The sequence below is a fragment of the Lissotriton helveticus genome, chromosome 1_1 (assembly GCF_964261635.1).
Source record: "Lissotriton helveticus chromosome 1_1, aLisHel1.1, whole genome shotgun sequence".
Taxonomy (NCBI): domain Eukaryota; kingdom Metazoa; phylum Chordata; class Amphibia; order Caudata; family Salamandridae; genus Lissotriton; species Lissotriton helveticus.
The window spans coordinates 524,711,423-524,729,023 of NC_136057.1; the positions used below are offsets into that span (position 1 = coordinate 524,711,423).

The 17,601-nt window shown below is 44.4% G+C and overlaps 1 protein-coding gene across 1 annotated transcript in view; it reads right to left on the reverse strand.

Annotated features, from left to right (window-relative positions):
* ANO2 (anoctamin 2) overlaps positions 1–17,601 on the reverse strand; it is a 1,767,324-nt gene that overhangs the window by 846,000 nt on the left and 903,723 nt on the right. Inside the window, exon 10 of the mRNA XM_078673987.1 lies at positions 8,817–8,881. Within this exon, the coding sequence (XP_078530113.1) occupies positions 8,817–8,881 (65 nt within the window). The remainder of the gene's footprint in view (positions 1–8,816; positions 8,882–17,601) is intronic.

Genomic DNA, 17,601 nt, shown 5'->3' on the forward strand with positions numbered 1-17,601 from the left:
CAGCCCTTATTGTGCCACTCACTTCAGTAGACTTTTAAACATGTATGTTATGTTATACTGGGGTTTTATATAGCGCACGGCTACTCAAAGAGTGTCCCGGCGCTTTGTTTTGCACACCGATCTCACAACATAACAAGAGGAAAACAGATAAAAAACAGAAAGAGAACCAACAGAGCCCAGAAAAAAACTAAGAAGTAAAAAGCCAGGTTTTGAGCCCCTTCCTAAAAGCCAACAAGTTTGAAATGCTGCGCAGGGCCACTGGCAGCATATTCCACAACTGGGGCGCCAGTAGTCTAAAAGAGCGGCCTCCAATGCGTGCCCTCTTCACACGAGGCACTGCAGCAAGAAACAAGGATTCTGACCTCAGCGACCTGGCTGGGTGGTAGAAGGTCAGTCTTTTTTGGAGGTATTTCGCACCGGAGGCGTGCAGAGCTTTGTGCGCCAGAGTCAGGATCTTAAAAATTATCCGCTTCCGGACAGGAAGCCAGTGCAGTGCCTCCAGGAGACCCGAGGCTCCAGCACGGCGAGATAGTCCAAAGATGGCCCGAGCTGCTGAATTCTGGACCACCTGTAACCGTTGAAGCAGATATTCTGGCAGGCCGAGATAGAGAGCGTTAGCATAGTCAATTCTCGAGCCAATTATCGCCTGGACTGTGATCTTCCTGTGTTCCTCCGATAACAAAGGGAGAAACTTACGCAACATCCGGAGCAAGCCAAAACAGGTGCCCGTGAGGCCAATTATCTGTGAGCGCAGTGTGAGGCCGTTGTCAATCTTAATCCCAAGGTTTTTCGCCACCTGGGACGAACTTGCTGGTGGAAACATGTTCTCAGGCCACCACACTTTCCAGTCCGGATCCGAACTGCACCCGAAAAAGAGGACCTCGGATTTATCCGGGTTGCACTTGAGGCTGTGATGTTGGAACCACTGAAATACAGCCTCAAGGCAACCCTGGATCCTACCTCCATCGAAATCCGCACCCCTCTCGCAGGTGAAGAGGAGCTGGGTGTCATCGGCGTAGGAGACGATCTGAGCCCCGAAAGACTCCGCCAGAGCCGCCAGAGGGGTCATGAAGATGTTAAATAGAGTTGGGCTCAATACTGAGCCCTGGGGAACTCCGACACCCAATGGCGACATCTCGGCGGAGCAGGCGGAGGCCCAGACCGTTTGTCGACGGCCTGCCAGGAAAGAGCGGAACCACTGGAGCACCGTCCCCCTGAGACCAATCTCTGAGAGTCTTGCAAGGAGACCCTCATGGGGGACGGTGTCAAAGGCCGCCGACAGATCTAACATCACCAGCATCGCCCTGCCACCCGAATCCAGCACCTCCTTAATCGCCTCCGAAACTTCCAGGAGAGCAGTCTCGGTGCTAAGATTGGTGCGGAAACCCGATTGAGTAGGGTGCAGTAGATCATGGGACTCCAGATAATCGGCCAGCACCTTGTGCACATGCTTTTCAATGATCTTCGCGAAAGCATGCAAGAGCGAGATAGGCCTGTAATTCGCCAACACCTCCGCATCCAAACCGGGCTTTTTGAGCAGGGGGATAATCATTGCCTGCTTCCAAGACTGGGGAACCACCCCCTGTGCAAGAGAACAGTTCAGCAGAGGGTTCACATATGGGTTAATAATAACTGCCATTTTTGCCAAAAACTTGGCCGGGCAGGCGTCCCGGGGAGAACCTGATTTAAGACAAGCCATCAGATCGGATGAGGCGGTCATAGAGAGAGGAGGAAAAGCTGTCAGGGCCACACCTGCACTGGGCAAGGTAGCAGCAACATTCTCCGCCCAGCAGGGCGCCTCCGGTCCCTGCACAGGGAGAGAGTCTTGGATCGATTGGATCTTAGAGGTAAAAAAGTCCGCGATAGCTCTGACCCAAGGCGCAGGAGGGGGAGTCTGCGTCGGTGCAGCGCGTGAAGTCGTAAACTCCCGCACAATAGCAAAGAGCTCCTTACAGGAATTGGAGGCAGCTTCAATTTTTCTCGCGAAATAAGCCTTCTTCTCAGAAAGGATATCACGATGGTAAGCTTTCACCAAGGACCTGTAAGCAAGTTTTGCTGTCGGGTCGTATTTCACGCGCCATGCTCTTTCCGCTACCTTGCATTGTCGACGTGAAGCCGCCAACGCTTCCGTAAACCATGGGGCGGATGCACCTTTGTCAAGTTGGCGCGGAGGCCTCAGAGGAGCAAGATCATTTAACCTCTCTAAGAGCCAGGTCTGTAATCGCCCAACATCCTCATCTAAATCCCCCGTCGGAGCATAGGGATGGTCCGCACAAGACTGTGCCAGTAGTTCCGGAGTGACCCGGTGAAGTGCCCTAAATCCCTGGGAGGCTTGCCGGGGGGCACCGGAAGGCTTCCTGACTTCAAAAAGAAAAAATTTAACCAGCCTGTGATCAGACCAAAGCACCTGAATAGGAGCAAGCATCTCTATAGGGGTCGAAGAGAAAGTCAGGTCCAGGGTGTGTCCCTTCTCATGGGTCGGCCCAACGTGATAGGGCACCAGGCCCAGAGGGGCTGTGACATCCAGCATTTTAATTGCGTCGGCATCCATTTCAACGTCCATATGGACATTAACCACTTGGCTGCTAAGGCACATGATGCACTTCCATTGACTTTCCATTGAAATCAATGGAAACTCCATGACGAGTTACCCTTGTCATTAGCACTGAAGGGGTTAAAGTCCCCGGCGACTATACAATGCTCTGACGTAAGTAACAGAGATGAGGTTACCGACTGGAACTCTTCGAAAAAAGAGCCCGTGGGCCCTGGGGGTCGATAAACAAGGAGGCCTTTCACAGATTGGTGTGGTGAAAGAACAATAGAAAAGGCGAGGGATTCACAATCCTTAATCGCATCAGAGGGAATGATGATGCAGGTGGCACTTTTGTTTACTATCAATGCCACCCCACCTCCGTGCCCCTTCAGTCTATCCTGCCTGAAGATGTTATAATCAGGCGGGATAGCTGTGGCAATATCTGGGTTAGATGACTCGCCGAGCCATGTCTCGGTAAGCATCAGAAACAATGGTTTCTCTGACTCCAACAGGTCAAAGATATCCAGAGCATGCCGGCCGAGAGATCTAGTATTAAGCAGTAGGCCCAGATGTTTGACGCTGACTGCCGCCTTCTGCGGTGCGCCGGCCAGATGTTTCTGCGGGCGCCAACCGCACTCAGGGCAGCACCTCTTACCCTTGTGGCGTGCAGGGAATACCGTATGACAGGAGCCATTAGTCTGTTGCCAAGAGCGAAGCTCCAAGCCCGAGTAATGGAGCATGATGCACACATATACGAACAGAGTGCACACGAAAGGCCAGTCCTGCCCGTCACCTCGGAAACCTCCGGAACGCTGACGGGCGCAGACGGGCAGGACTCTGGCACGACTCAGGCGCCGACCAGGCGCTACCGCTGCACTGTCTTTGCAGCCTGTGTATGCAGTTTTGAAATACCATTTCGACTTTGCATACTAAAACCTTTTGCCAGGTCAAAACCTTCCTTTGTAATACCTATAAGTAACCCCTAGGTTAGGCCCTAAATATCCCATTGGGCAGGGTGCAGTGTATCTAAAAAGCTGGACATGTACTTTTAACTTTTACATATCCTCATAGTTAAAAACTCTTACATTTGTATTTCACTACTGCAAGACCTGACTCTCCCACAGGATAACATTGGGTTAACTTATTACACATGTAATAAGTGATAACTTTCAACTGGGAACAACTGAGAATGTTGAGTTTGGTGTCTAAAGAATTGTAATTTAAAACCCTCTTTAATGTTTCATTCAGATTTGAAGTCATAATTCTGAAAATGCAACTTTACGAAAGTTGGCATTTTCTTGGCCCAATCATGTGGTGCCTGTAACCTGGGTCACATGACCAAGTATAGCTGGCAATTGGTCTCTGTGTATTGTTCCTAGACAGTGAGGCAAAGGGTGTATAAGTGTTTGCAAGATGGGCCATCTATAACTTGATGAGGGGTAGGCGTTGTCACCTGCCACACTTGCACATCACAAAGGCTCTGTCTGACCCGCACACTTGCAAAGGTCTTTGGCACTAGTCTTTTGTGCCCCCAGACAAGTTGGGCCCAGTGCAGGGAATCAGGAAATTCCAAATACCTCTGAGGGTGGAAACCTACAGAACCTTCTCCCACTTGAAAGTGGGCACCTTGTATAAATAATGGACCCTCAGACCCGAATCTTTAGTACACCTCTGGACCCATGGAAGACACAGAAGGACCGCTGCACTGCTCTGCAACAAGGACAGCTACTCTTCTGCCTAAGTGAAAAGGACTGGACCTGCATCTTGATCACAGGACCACAAGAGTGACACCCAACTGCTAGTCAGCTGGCCTCCGGATCAGAGCCTCAGGAATAGAAAAGGCTCAAACCATCTTGAATAACTTCAATTTTATTTTGATTTTATCCGCTTTCAGTTATAACTGAACAGTATATGCATTTGGGATATAACACTCTCCTAAAATATTTCACTGGCACTTTGGTGGGATTTGCACAACTGAGGGGAAGAGAATAGCTGCTTTAACAGTAAATGAGTTAGGAAACATTTGCACTTTATTTTCAGAGAAGCTTTGAAGCAAACAGCACTTTAATTGACTTCACTTTCGTATTCCTCTTAAGTCCTTGTGAAGCTGCCATTTTCTTTTGGTGAACTCTAGTCTTCCTAGGGTTTTCCCTCCCTTTATTAGGTGCCCGATGCTGCAGACACGCAGCAATCAGTTCACCTTCACATCATTAAATGTCTTTTTATCTGCTCTGTGTTACATTTTAAAACTGAATTTCAATACTGACATTTTCACAGTTTGAATTTGAATTGTACTCTGTCTGGGCTCCAATGACTAATTGGTTTTATTTGCACTCAGGAGATTTGAAGGATATAATCAATTGGTAGCTGCGCTTGGGACATAACGCTCCCTTAAAATGTATCACTGGCACTCGTTTGGCACTCTGTCAAGATTTTCACAGTTGGCGGGGAGATTATAATCGCTTTAACAGTAAATGAGCTGGGAAAACTTTTGCAATTTATTTTCTGAGAAGCTTTAAAGCGTACTCAACTTTAGTGGACTATACTTCCACAAGAACAAAGTCCTGTGCACACGTTGTTTTAGCAGTGTAGGTTCTGATGTCAGAATCCCACTATAGTTGTGATGTTCTTTTGAATAAATGAGGGTCAAACTTCAGGTTTTGCAAGTAAAAAGATTTATCATACAATCTCGATCAGTATAAAAGGTAATCGCCAGCCGACACGTGTTTCGTCACACCGTGTACTTGATGTGACTCATCAGGGCTGGGAAGGACAAGGAGGATAGGGAGAAAATAAACAAAAATATCATGAGCCTCATTTATTCAAAAGAACATCACACCTATAGTGGGATTGCGGTGCCTGAAGCTTTGTAAATGCAAATGAAGGGGGGAACCACAGGTACCCCCCGTGTGCACCCCCTACTCTCCTTCACTCTGGGGGCCCACACGGGGCCCCCAGAGTGAAGTCCGTTAGCCTTCCGCATTGCCAAATGCACATCATAATATGGCGGTGTCTGATAGACACCGCCACCATATTATTCCTTTTCCGCCCGGCCGCAAGGCGCCCGGGGTGGAAAAGCGGCGGACGGTCTTTCCGTCCGCCGAGGTCCCCCCGCCATATTAATATGGCGGGGGTAAAACGAGAGTGGATGGCGGGCGGATTGCCCGCGCCAGGCTGGCGGTGGCCACCGCCAGCCTGGCGGGAGCAATCCGCCCGCTATCATAATGGGCCCCTAGGTCTCCCTCCTTGGAGTTATGCAAGGACCTCTTTTAATTATTTTTCAATAAAATTAAATCCATTTATTAACTTTAACCTGCTCAGAATCGGTCAAATTAAGGAAAGATGACCAATTCCTATCCTGGTCTGGTACTATTCAGTTTCACCCCTATTACCCTAGCGTATTCTGCAGCTGAATTTGCATGCTGCAAGTCTGGCTTCCCCTGCCATCCTTAAACTTGCTACCCCTGTAATGAATCCAATCTGTAACAAACTGCTAAATGACTCTTTAGACTAGGTGCTGGTTTCTTTCATCTGCAAAAAGCCCTGCTGCTCTCCCATCTGAAAAAGTAAACTCAGCTACGCTGCGAGTGCAGAGTTTTTGCAAACGGAGTGTGGAGTTCTAAGACTCCGCAAACTCCGCTGGTGGAGCGGAGTTAACTGACCACCCTTAGTTTAAACCTAAACAGCCAGGTTACTGATGGCAGGCCTGCAGTCATGTTTTGCATTGTCACTTTAGTTGTGGTGCAGTATTTGCTACATACTGACATTTAACTTACAGGCCCTAGGTACATTTTGTTCTCTATACTAAGGACTTATAGGTAAATTGAATGTGTGAATTAGGAGTATAGCCACTTTCAAAATGCTTTAGGGGTCAGAGCACATTCACTCGAACCTGTTTAGAAGAGTCCTTGTGCACAGAGTTAAAAAAAAACAGCAGTGTAAGTCAAATACAATTGAGTTGATCATGCAAAAAGAGGCATCTTCTTGAACATCTATAGCTACAATAATTCTGGCACCAATTTGATAATATTAGTAATACCTCTCCACAGTGCCACATTTTTTATCACTCAAATATTATTTTTGAAAAACATTTGAAAATTCAACCATTTTTCTGCAAACCTCATTTTATGAGTTCAGAAAATGCATAGAATTTTGTCTTGACTACACACTTTTCAATTTTTAATATAAATGTATACTACACGTCACAGCCTTTGGTGTGGTCTTCTCCCAAACATTTTGCTTTCTTCCCTCCTGTTTGCTGAAATTCGTTTTTGTTGGCTTTAGGACTCTGTCCACCTTACCACTGCTAACCAGTGCTAAAATGCTTGTGTTTCTCCTCTTAACTTGGTAAAAATGGCTAACAACTAATTGGCACTCTTAATTTACTTATAAGTCTCAAGTGTAGTGTTAAATAGACTATACCATTTGCCTCATTCTACAAATTCTATTAAAGAAAATCTATATAAAAGAATGTCTTCACAACTATGTAATTTACTTCAAGAATTAAGAAGTGACAGAAGTATTATACGTTCTGCAACTGGAATAAGAAAACTTACAGATGACTACTTGATCAGTAGTGTTTTCTCAAAATCTTCAGCAGGATGCTCAAGACTTTTTAATGGTATTTCAATGGCCTATTACAGGAATAAGATGTGACTATCAATGACTTATTTGGTTTAACTCATAAATGGAACCATAATTGTAAAGATTGTGAATATACGTCTAACACTGAAATCAATTCAGAACGATTCCCCTACTTGACATTACCAGATTGTAAAGATGTGCCCTTTGAGAATTTAACTAAAAACACCCATCAAGATATGACCTGTCAAAACTCCAGATCACAACTTAGGTCAAAGTTGTTTCCACGAAGATATGGAAAATATATCATAGTCATACTACAACGTTGCAGAGTGTATGGTACTAAATCAGGAAATGAAATTACGAACTGTGTAGTTGGACAAATTTCCATTTCAAAAAGAACATTCACAACTATAGCAATCATATATCATGACTGAGTTAATATAACCTCTGGACACTACACATTATATTTAAGATGGCAAACAGGATGGACAGAGTACAATGACATACAAATGTCATTCAAATCAAGACTATCTAAAAAGTTACCAAACTCATATCTGCTATTTCTAGAACTGCAGTTCTAAGGAGAATGTAGGATAACAAAATATAGTATTGTGCTGACACATATATGGATTATGTGTTTCTGAGACATTCTTCAGCCAATTAGGGTTATTGTCTATAGCAAGCTCTTAGAAATGAAAGACTCTCTTTTAACTGTGGGTAAGGAATGTATAAAACATTTGAGGACTCCATACTGTTACTACAGATAAAAACTAAATGGAGGTACTATAATAACAGTAGCCTTAAGTTGCATCTAAAAAGTCTCTTCACCAATAAAAAATGCCCCCTTTTTTGTTTCTGCTACAGCAACATGTAGGTAGTACTGTGTATTATGTTTTTCATACATGGACCAAAAACATGTTTACAAAAGGATATCGAAAAATGAAGAGTGCTTCATTATTGTTCAACATTTTGTTACTGTTATAAAAATATGAGGAACAGTTTTAATATCTAGTTGCTTTCATTAAGGTAGTAACCTGTCAGCGAGCTGGTATACTATTAACAAACTTGTAGTAAAAGGAATGCACATTATGACATACTTGTAATGATCTACTGTCTGCATTTGTTTTTTTACAGTCCATTGATTGTTTTTCCCCCACTGCTTGATGATGATGATGCTTCACACAGACCACTGTTTAAAGTGAAGAAGTATGAAAGCTAAAAACAGTAAAACATTTGACTATGTTGAATTCAAGTTTTGGAGAACAAATATTGTGCATTGTTTTGGCTGCCTAAGGTTCGAAATGAAATCTTAATACATTTTTCCTTGTTTATATTTTTTCACAGTGGTTAGAGAATGGGTTATATTGTGTGTTTCAAATGACTAAGAAATACATTGCGGGGGGTGAGTTATAGTTAGCTCAGCTGAATATAACTGCTGAATTCAAATGGTTTTGTATGAGTGAAACCTCAGCTTAACTATAACATCTCTGTAACCTTTTTTTCAGTGAATTTATAAGTTAAAAAAATATATATATAATACATATATACTTTTCCAATATGACAGCAACATATTTTCAAAAATATCATTTCAGTGATTAATCAGAGTGACTATCAACATATCAATTCTGCTTTCATTCTAACACCAACCACCAACGTAACGGCTCAAGATGACGTCCATCAGTCTCTGCACGGTTATTACCTTATGAGGTGAATAGGCTGATACTTGTAAAATACTCCATATCTTGCCCACTCTTGATGCAGCAACTAAAAGAGATGGAAACACATCTTTTATACTGATTTCAGTTAAATTGATGCATGTTTTTATTTCACAGACGATAATTCCATGTAACACCGCAGGACCGAAGCATAGATTGCTCAATATGGATAACAATAGCATAAAACAAAAACGTTTTGAATATTTACTAAACTATAAAGCTCTGACGATGTTATACTGATTAAACTATATGACAATCTGGTATGTCATAGTTTAAGAGCCATGCTCTTTGTTTGTATTGTCTAAGCATTGCAGTGCAGACGATATATAAACATCCGAATAACGTCAATAAAGACAATCTATCCCCGCGTGAGGAAGATAAGAGCAAAAAGGAGCAGCAAACTGTTGTAAAGGAAACTATGCAATTATTATTAATTATATCTCATAATTCAACAGTGGGTGATGATCGTGGTGCACTTCTCAACCCTAACAAGGCGCTAATGCCATTGCCAGATATGTAGTATGCTACTCCATAAGAGTGCCTTGTATGAAACTGTTTTTCTTGTGACCTATATGAATAGTGTTTTATTGTTCAAGTTTTGCTGCTGTACGTATGCGTGAAACTGAAGCAAATGGTGCTTAAGCTTTTAATGCTGTTGTACGGATGGATTGAAAGAGTGGGTCAATGCAGTGTGACCTGTGTGGGTAGTGCTTTCATGTCATTTGTGATTAAACTGTTTGGATCATGTCACACGTGTGCAGCAGTGCAATACCACAGTAAAGTGTCAAGAGTGAGCAAATAAACACAGATGCGCATACTTTAACCTGCCACCTCTGGAGTGGTCTGTATTATACAGTTTAAGCCACATTGAAAATGCAGGAAGGCCATGCAAGGCGGGGTGGTAAGCCCCCTACAGCCCTTCGCACAAACCCATGTAACTCATGGCAAAGAACATCTTATTTATGCCAAAAAACATATAGAAATTCCCTGAAAAAAGAACTAAGCTTAAAGTGATATTGATAGTTAGTTAATAAAAAAATTAATTGAAATTCGCTGTAAAAACATAGGTTAAAGGGATATTATTGTTAGGTGAAAATGGCAATTAAATTATTTTAAATGAACAAAACCATTCCTATGAGTGTCTTGATCACACAAGGGGGCCGATTCCGATCTGGTAAAATGCGCTCCGAATCGACGTACGGAGAGTTTTTCCCCATACGAATCGTATCCGTAGACGTCCCGTACATACGACGAAGTACGATCCGTACCAGGTGCCAAACTCCGTACGAGTCGTACAGGACTCCGTACGACTCAAATCTCCGTACGAGTCTCACTCGGAACCGGCTGTACGCGACATCACTACGGTTCGCGGCTGGTTTTAACGACCCAGAAAGCACGATTCGTGTCGGGTACGCGCCGTACGACCCTTTTCCTACGGGAGCCGAAAACAGTCGTAAACGCAGAGTTCGCACCGAAAAAGGTACGGAACGCCCCCCCGGGTACGGCACGTACCCCCCATGATCGCAGGGGTACGCGCCGTACCCCTGTGATCATGCGGGGTACATGCCGTACACCCAGCGTACATGGGGTACGCACCGTACCCCATGTACGGTGGGTGTACGGCACGTACCCCATGTACGCTGGGTGTACGGCACGTACCCCGCATGATCACAGGGGTACAGCGCGTACCCCTGCGATCATGGGGGGTACGCGCCGTACGGTGTGTAGGTGATCGTACGCTTTTCCGTACGAATCGACGTGTACCGTACGAATCGCGTCCGGGTCGGCCGATCGGGATCGGAATCGTCCGGTCGTACGGCGTCCGTACGAGTCGTACGGAAACGGCTCCGGATACGATTCGTACGGACGGGGATTTTACCGGATCGGAATCGACCCCAAAGTAGCAGCACACTCGGGACGTGCATAAATAGGTAATAGACATAGATATATATTTTACCGGCAGTACGTGTTTTCTGTATGGGTTTTCTCTGTGATTCTTTTTCACTTTTTCCTTCCCGGTCCATTATTTTTAAGCCGGTTTCCTGAAATGTTCTGGACAGGGCAAGCACTGCAATGACACGCTACACTTGCAGGGCAATGTTGTAACTACGTCAATTATGTATATAACATCCAGTATTCAAAAGTATGTACTATGTATTTTATGCACAAGTTTATGCGGGTTGATGTACTCCTGCCACTTGGTTACATAAGATGTCTTGGGAACTTATTCTAGCAACCAGGAAGCTGGAGCAATCACTATTCATGTATAGTTTGTAACACCATGATAAATGTTGACTGCTCCAAGATGGCGGACATTTGTGACGTCAGATGTAGGAACTGAACTACATGCCTCTTCTATGTCTATTATCTATTTATGCACGTCCCAAGTATACTGTAACTTTGTGTGATCAAGACACTCGTAGGTGTCGAAACGTTTAACGGTATTATTAATAAACCTTGGTGATTGTTACCTTCCCTCCTGAGCGTGCATCATTACCCTTGTTGACATTGCAAAATTACGAACCGGCTTGGGGGTTCTTGCCGGCGGATACACCAACTGGCGACGGGATGGATCTCGAAAGGACCCACACTGGAGATATATATATATATATATATATATATATATATATATATATATATATATATATATATATTACTGCTCCAATTCCTCCGTTTTGAAAAACAAAGAATTCTCCGCACTCTGGGGTAGATTTTCAAAGGTTGCTTTTATTCAGACATGACAGACGCCCTCGCGTTTCGGCAATCAGCCTTTCTCGATGTCAATGACCCTCAAACAACATCCTGTTTTTAAACAATCCTTGAGGTAGAGGAAGGACTACAGGCTGACTGGCTCTAACCAGCGCCATCTTTGAGTGGTACATATTTACAATGATAGAATCATCTTGCAAGCACGTTTTTATATTTTAAAACATGTCTACCCACCCTTAGCATAAGTCTTTCGAAAAAGTGATTGCACAAGATTGTAACCACATCACACGTACATTTGTAGTACTTACTATCGATTAACTTATATTGCTAACAACAAAAGATTTTAGCCGTGTATCGGCAATTCTCCTTCCCTACCACTATTCTAGTCTGTTTATCCAAATCAACAATAAATCAACCATTTATTCTTTACAGTTCCTGTACATTTTTTTCCAATTATTTTTAGATTTATTTTTTATAATTAATATTGACCACAAAACTCCAAATCGAATTACTCTATTGATAACATTACAGTTGGAGGAAAACAAGGTTACTTCTGATTACCATGAGTTATTTACAATCCCATCACAAAACCATCCAAAAAAGTGAAAAAAAAAATATATATATACATATATACAGATGTGCACATTCAGTTTTGAAAAATTTCACTAGTATGTGCTCTCCGATCGGCCAATCTGCATCTGATAACTATGCCTAAAGTCAGATATGCTAGACTGGGCGGTCAGTCCATCTCTGTTCAAACAGCTCGCTCATGGAATTCCCTGCCGCTTTCTCTGAGAACAGCATCCACACTGGTGGGATTCAAAAAAGGCCTAAAAACCCATCTATTTAATCTCAGTACTTAATTTTTCCCTTAGATTGGTTCTGGTTAATCTTACATATCGCGCCAGGATACTTTTGCAGTAGCAGAGCGCGTTACAAAATATTTTATAACATAACATATAACATAGTATAGTTTCCATGTGCATAAATCCAGATATACATTTCTGTTCACCACTCTACACATCACAAGTTGTATATCAGATCTTGCAGACATTGTAGTTTATTCATGTGCCTATGTGTACCATCATATCTTCGCCACTGTTCAGACCCCAAGGCGTTTTGGTATGGAGGTCAATGATATATCTTGACTCCAACCTATGCAGTTTTTTAAGTCTGTCCCCCCCTCTGATGTTGTCGGGGACTAGGTCTAGCCCATAGCATAGTAGCTGATTGCGGTCACTCCTATGCTTGTCTGCAAAGTGTCTTGCAACGGGGTATGTTTGATCCACCTTATCAATGGCCCTCATATGCTCTAGTATCCTGATTTTAAGCGGATGTACTGTGCTCCCAATATACTGAAGCCCGCACGGGCACACTAAACAGTACACGACATATGGTGTACTGCAAGTAATGAACTTGTTGATCTTTTTCACCCTACCAGTGTCTTGGATGGTGTATGTGAGGGTCCTTTTACTATTGCTGCAAGCTTTACACTTGTGACATGGAAAGAAACCTCTCATGTTCTTTAAGGTGTTAGTTTTGGGAGGTATTTTCTCTAGGTGGCTACGTACCAGTTTGTCACGAATAGACCTGGATTTTCTGAATGTAACTAGGGGAAAATTTGGGACATCTTCACCGATGACATTATCAGCTTTTAAAATGTGCCAATTTTTTCTCAGCATATACTTCAAATGGTTGGCTTCCGCTGAGTATGGGGTGATTAGTCTAAATTTGCCGGTTACAGATTTTTTATCTTTCCTTTCACCCAGCAGATTCTCCCTAGTCATGGCTTTCACTTTACACAGTGTTTTATTCAATGAAATGGGATTGTACCCACGAATGGCAAATCTGGCAATACAATCAGAGGCTGCCTGGTCAAAATCACAATCGCGCGTGCAGTTCCTTCTTAATCTTAATAGTTCCCCATAGGGGATACTTTGCACTAGTTTCGGTGGGTGACTGCTGGTTGCGTGAAGTATAGAATTACCAGCAGTGGTTTTACGATACAATGATGTTTCAATCTGACCCCCTATAATCTGTACTCTAAGGTCCAGATAGTCCACTGTACATGGGCTAACGGTTCCTGTAAAATGCAGATTTATAATTGTTGTTATTCAAACTTGCGATGTAATTATGGGCAGTCTCTTCTGTTCCCTGCCAAATGATAAATAAGTCATCGATGTATCGATGCCATCTTATCACTCTACCACTTGACATATCGTCCCTGTAGGTTCTGGACACCTGCTCCTCCCACCAGCCAACGAACAAGTTCACGTAGCTGGGGGCGAAGCAGGTGCCCATCGCCGTACCAGACACTTGTTTGTAGTATGTAGTTTCAAAAAGGAAAATGTTATTGTTCAGACAAAATTGCAAGAACTCTATTAACATGCAGTTATGTTGGGGATATCTCAGTTGTCTTTTTTGCAGATATACATTAACTGCCTCAATTCCCTTTGAATTTTCAATACAAGTGTAAAGACTTGTTATATCTAGGACGACAAGCAGATAGTCAGGTTGCCATTGGACATTTTGGATTTTTGTTAAGAAGTCCTTGGTATCTTTCACGTAGGAGGTTAACTTTCTTACCAGGCTTGCCAGGAAAAAGTCAAGAAACTTGGAAACATGTTCCGTCAGTCCCTGGATTGAAGAAACGATGGGTCTTCCCGGGGGTGCACATTATCTTTGTGTAACTTAGGGATATGATAGAAGGTCGGGCAGATGGGATTAGAGCTACGCAGATATAAGTGTTCTTCATCTCCAAGCATTCCTTTTTTATACCACTTACTTATCAGTTCATCATATGCTTGGATACTTTGTTGGTATATTTTAAAGTGGTTACTTCATAGCTTTTTCCATCCGATAACTGCCTTATCGCCTCTTGTTGATATTCCTCCCTTGTTTGCACCACGACATTTCCCCCTTTATCGGAGGGCTTTATGATGACAGTGTGATCATTAGCCAGTTTTGTCAAAGCCAATTTCTCTTCCTGGGAAAGATTTAATCCACATTTCTCCGTCTTTTGTTTTTTGCGAAACTGTTGCAGATCTTTAATCATTGCATCAGAGAATGTGTCCAGGGCATCAAATGGCATTTGTGGATTGAAGGTGGAAGATGGTTTATATGGACTTTCTTCCCTGTCCTGCTCAATCCCAACCTCCAAGGCTCGTTCCACTATTTCTTGGCTGTTTGATATATTTGCCATCACTTCGTTTCTAAGATCTTCAAGTGTTTCTATTCCCGTAAGATCGTTAACAGTCAGACTATCTGTTGCTGTTAATCTCGCTGTATGTCTTTTGCTTGTTGTCAGATGAGTCCTAATTTTGAAATACTTGTGAAGTTTCAACTTTCTCATGAAACTAAACAGATCAATCCTGGTCTGGGTGTATTCCAGGTGTGAGTCAGGGCAGAAGGTAAGGCCCAGACTTAGTACTTTATTTTCCGCATCAGTTAGTGGTTTCTGTGTTAAATTTACCACTGTGAGATTATTGATTCCAGTTATCTCCTGTTGTTCCTTCTGCGGTTGGTCCAAGTCGTGCCTTTTGGTTTTCCTGCCACCACCAGATCTCCTTGTCCTTCTACGCTTGCATTGTTTTCCGGGGGCTTGTTCTTTCCTCCCCTTAGCCATGACTGTCGGATAACTTGAAATTCTGACTGAAAAGGGGTTTGTTTGCTTACGCCACTCGCCACCAATGTGGCTTGGGCATCACTTGATTCATTACCCGTCAAATCAGACTCTGATGTTTCTACTGTTCTCGTTGGTGCTGTTTTAGAACTTAGTTCTTTTCTTGAGACATCAAATTTTTTAGCGTAGCGTATATATATATAAATTACGAACCGGCTTGGGGGTTCTTGCCGGCGGATACACCACCTGGCGACGGGATGGATCTCGAAAGGACCCACACTGGAGATATATATATATATATATATATATATATATATATATACACACACATACATACAACACACCACTCTGGTTCAAGAGAAGTAAGAAGCCACGCGGGGGTCCGGACAATGCAGGCATAATGCATTTCGGCGCTCCTGCGCCTTCCTCAGATGCCTCTGCAAACAAGGTCCGATTACATCCCCACCTTCATTAACCCCCTGCTTTGCTCCCATTGGTTGGGGAGCTCCACCCCACAATCATGTGACCTCATGCCCATTGTAGTTCGTAGCCACATACTACAGCTCCAAGAATTCACCACAGGGAAAAGGGCTGTGTTGGGGGGTGGAAAATGACTGGCTGGATTAGTCCTGATGTTAGGGGCAAGGCGAGCGATGTCCAGATGGATGGCCTTGTTATGATGAATATTGCCCTCGGGGTTCCTTGGGTCCCCACTGACGTTTTGAACCCATAGTGAAGACTGCAGGCGGCCCACAGGAAGGGATACAGTGATTCTCTCACCCTCGTGAAGTCACAAGCTGCTCTTGGCAGAAGCCCTGTCCCGCGTCAACACTTACTGGCGGGCTGGAGTTACCAAATCCTTGATGGCAGTCAGAAGAACAGCAAAAGCTGAGCCAGCAAAAACTCCAGCCTCTTGTCAAAACGGGGCCTTTTTAGCACGCCACTGGCCCGCGTGTAAAATATCCAAAACACACCACTCTGGTTCAAGAGAAGTAAGAAGCTACACGGGGGTCCGGTCGGAGACCTTTAATGGGACAATGCAGGCATAATGCATTTCGGCGCTCCTGCGCCTTCCTCAGATGCCTCTGCCAACAAGGTCCGATTACATACCCACCTTCATTAACCTCCTGCTTTGCTCCCATTGGTTGGGGAGCTCCACCCCACGATCATGTGACCTCACGCCCATTGTAGTTCGTAGCCACATACTACAGCGCCCAGAATTCACCACAGGGAAAAGGGCTGTGTTGGGGGGTGGAAAATGACTGGCTGGAATAGTCCTGATGTTAGGGGCAAGGCGAGCGATGTCCAGATGGATGGCCTTGTTATGATGAATATTGCCCTCGGGTTTCCTTGGGTCCCCACTGACGTTTTGAGCCCATAGTGAAGACTGCAGGTGGGCCACAGGAAGGGATACAGTGATTCCCTCACCATCGTGAAGTCACAAGCTGCTCTTCGCAGAAGCCCTGTCCCGCGTCAACACTTACTGGCGGGCCGGAGTTACCAAATCCTTGGTGGCCGTCAGAAGAACAGCAAAAGCTGAGCCAGCAAAAACTCCAGCCTCTTGTCAAAACGGGGCCTCTTTAGCACGCCACTGGCCCGCGTGTAAAATATCCAAAACACACCACTCTGGTTCAAGAGAAGTAAGAAGCCACACGGGGGTCCGGTCGGAGACCTTTAATGGGACAATGCAGGCATTATGCATTTCGGCGCTCCTGCGCCTTCCTCAGATGCCTCTGCAAACAAGGTCCGATTACATCCCCACCTTCATTAATCTCCTGCTTTGCTCCCATTGGTTGGGGAGCTCCACCCCACGATCATGTGACCTTGCGCCCATTGTAGTTCATAGCCACATACTACAGCTCCCAGAATTCACCACAGGGAAAAGGGCTGTGTTGGGGGATGGAAAATGACTGGCTGGAATAGTCCTGATGTTAGGGGCAAGGCGAGCGATGTCCAGATGGATGGCCTTGTTATGATGAATATTGCCCTCGGGTTTCCTTGGGTCCCCACTGACGTTTTGAGCCCATAGTGAAGACTGCAGGCGGGCCACAGGAAGGGATACAGTGATTTCCTCACCCTCGTGTAGTCACGAGCTGCTCTTCGCAGAAGCCCTGTCCCGCGTCAACACTTACTGGCGGGCCGGAGTTACCAAATCCTTGGTGGCAGTCAGAAGAACAGCAAAAGCTGAGCCAGCAAAAACTCCAGCCTCTTGTCAAAACGGGGCCTCTTTAGCACGCCACTGGCCCACGTGCAAAATATCCAAAACACCACTCTGGTTCAAGAGAAGTAAGAAGCCACACGGGGGTCCGGTCGGAAACCTTTAAAGGGACAATGCAGGCATAATGCATTTTGGCGCTCCTGCGCCTTCCAGATGGCTCTGCAAACAAGGTCCGATTACATCCCCACCTTCATTAACCTCCTGCTTTGCTCCCATTGGT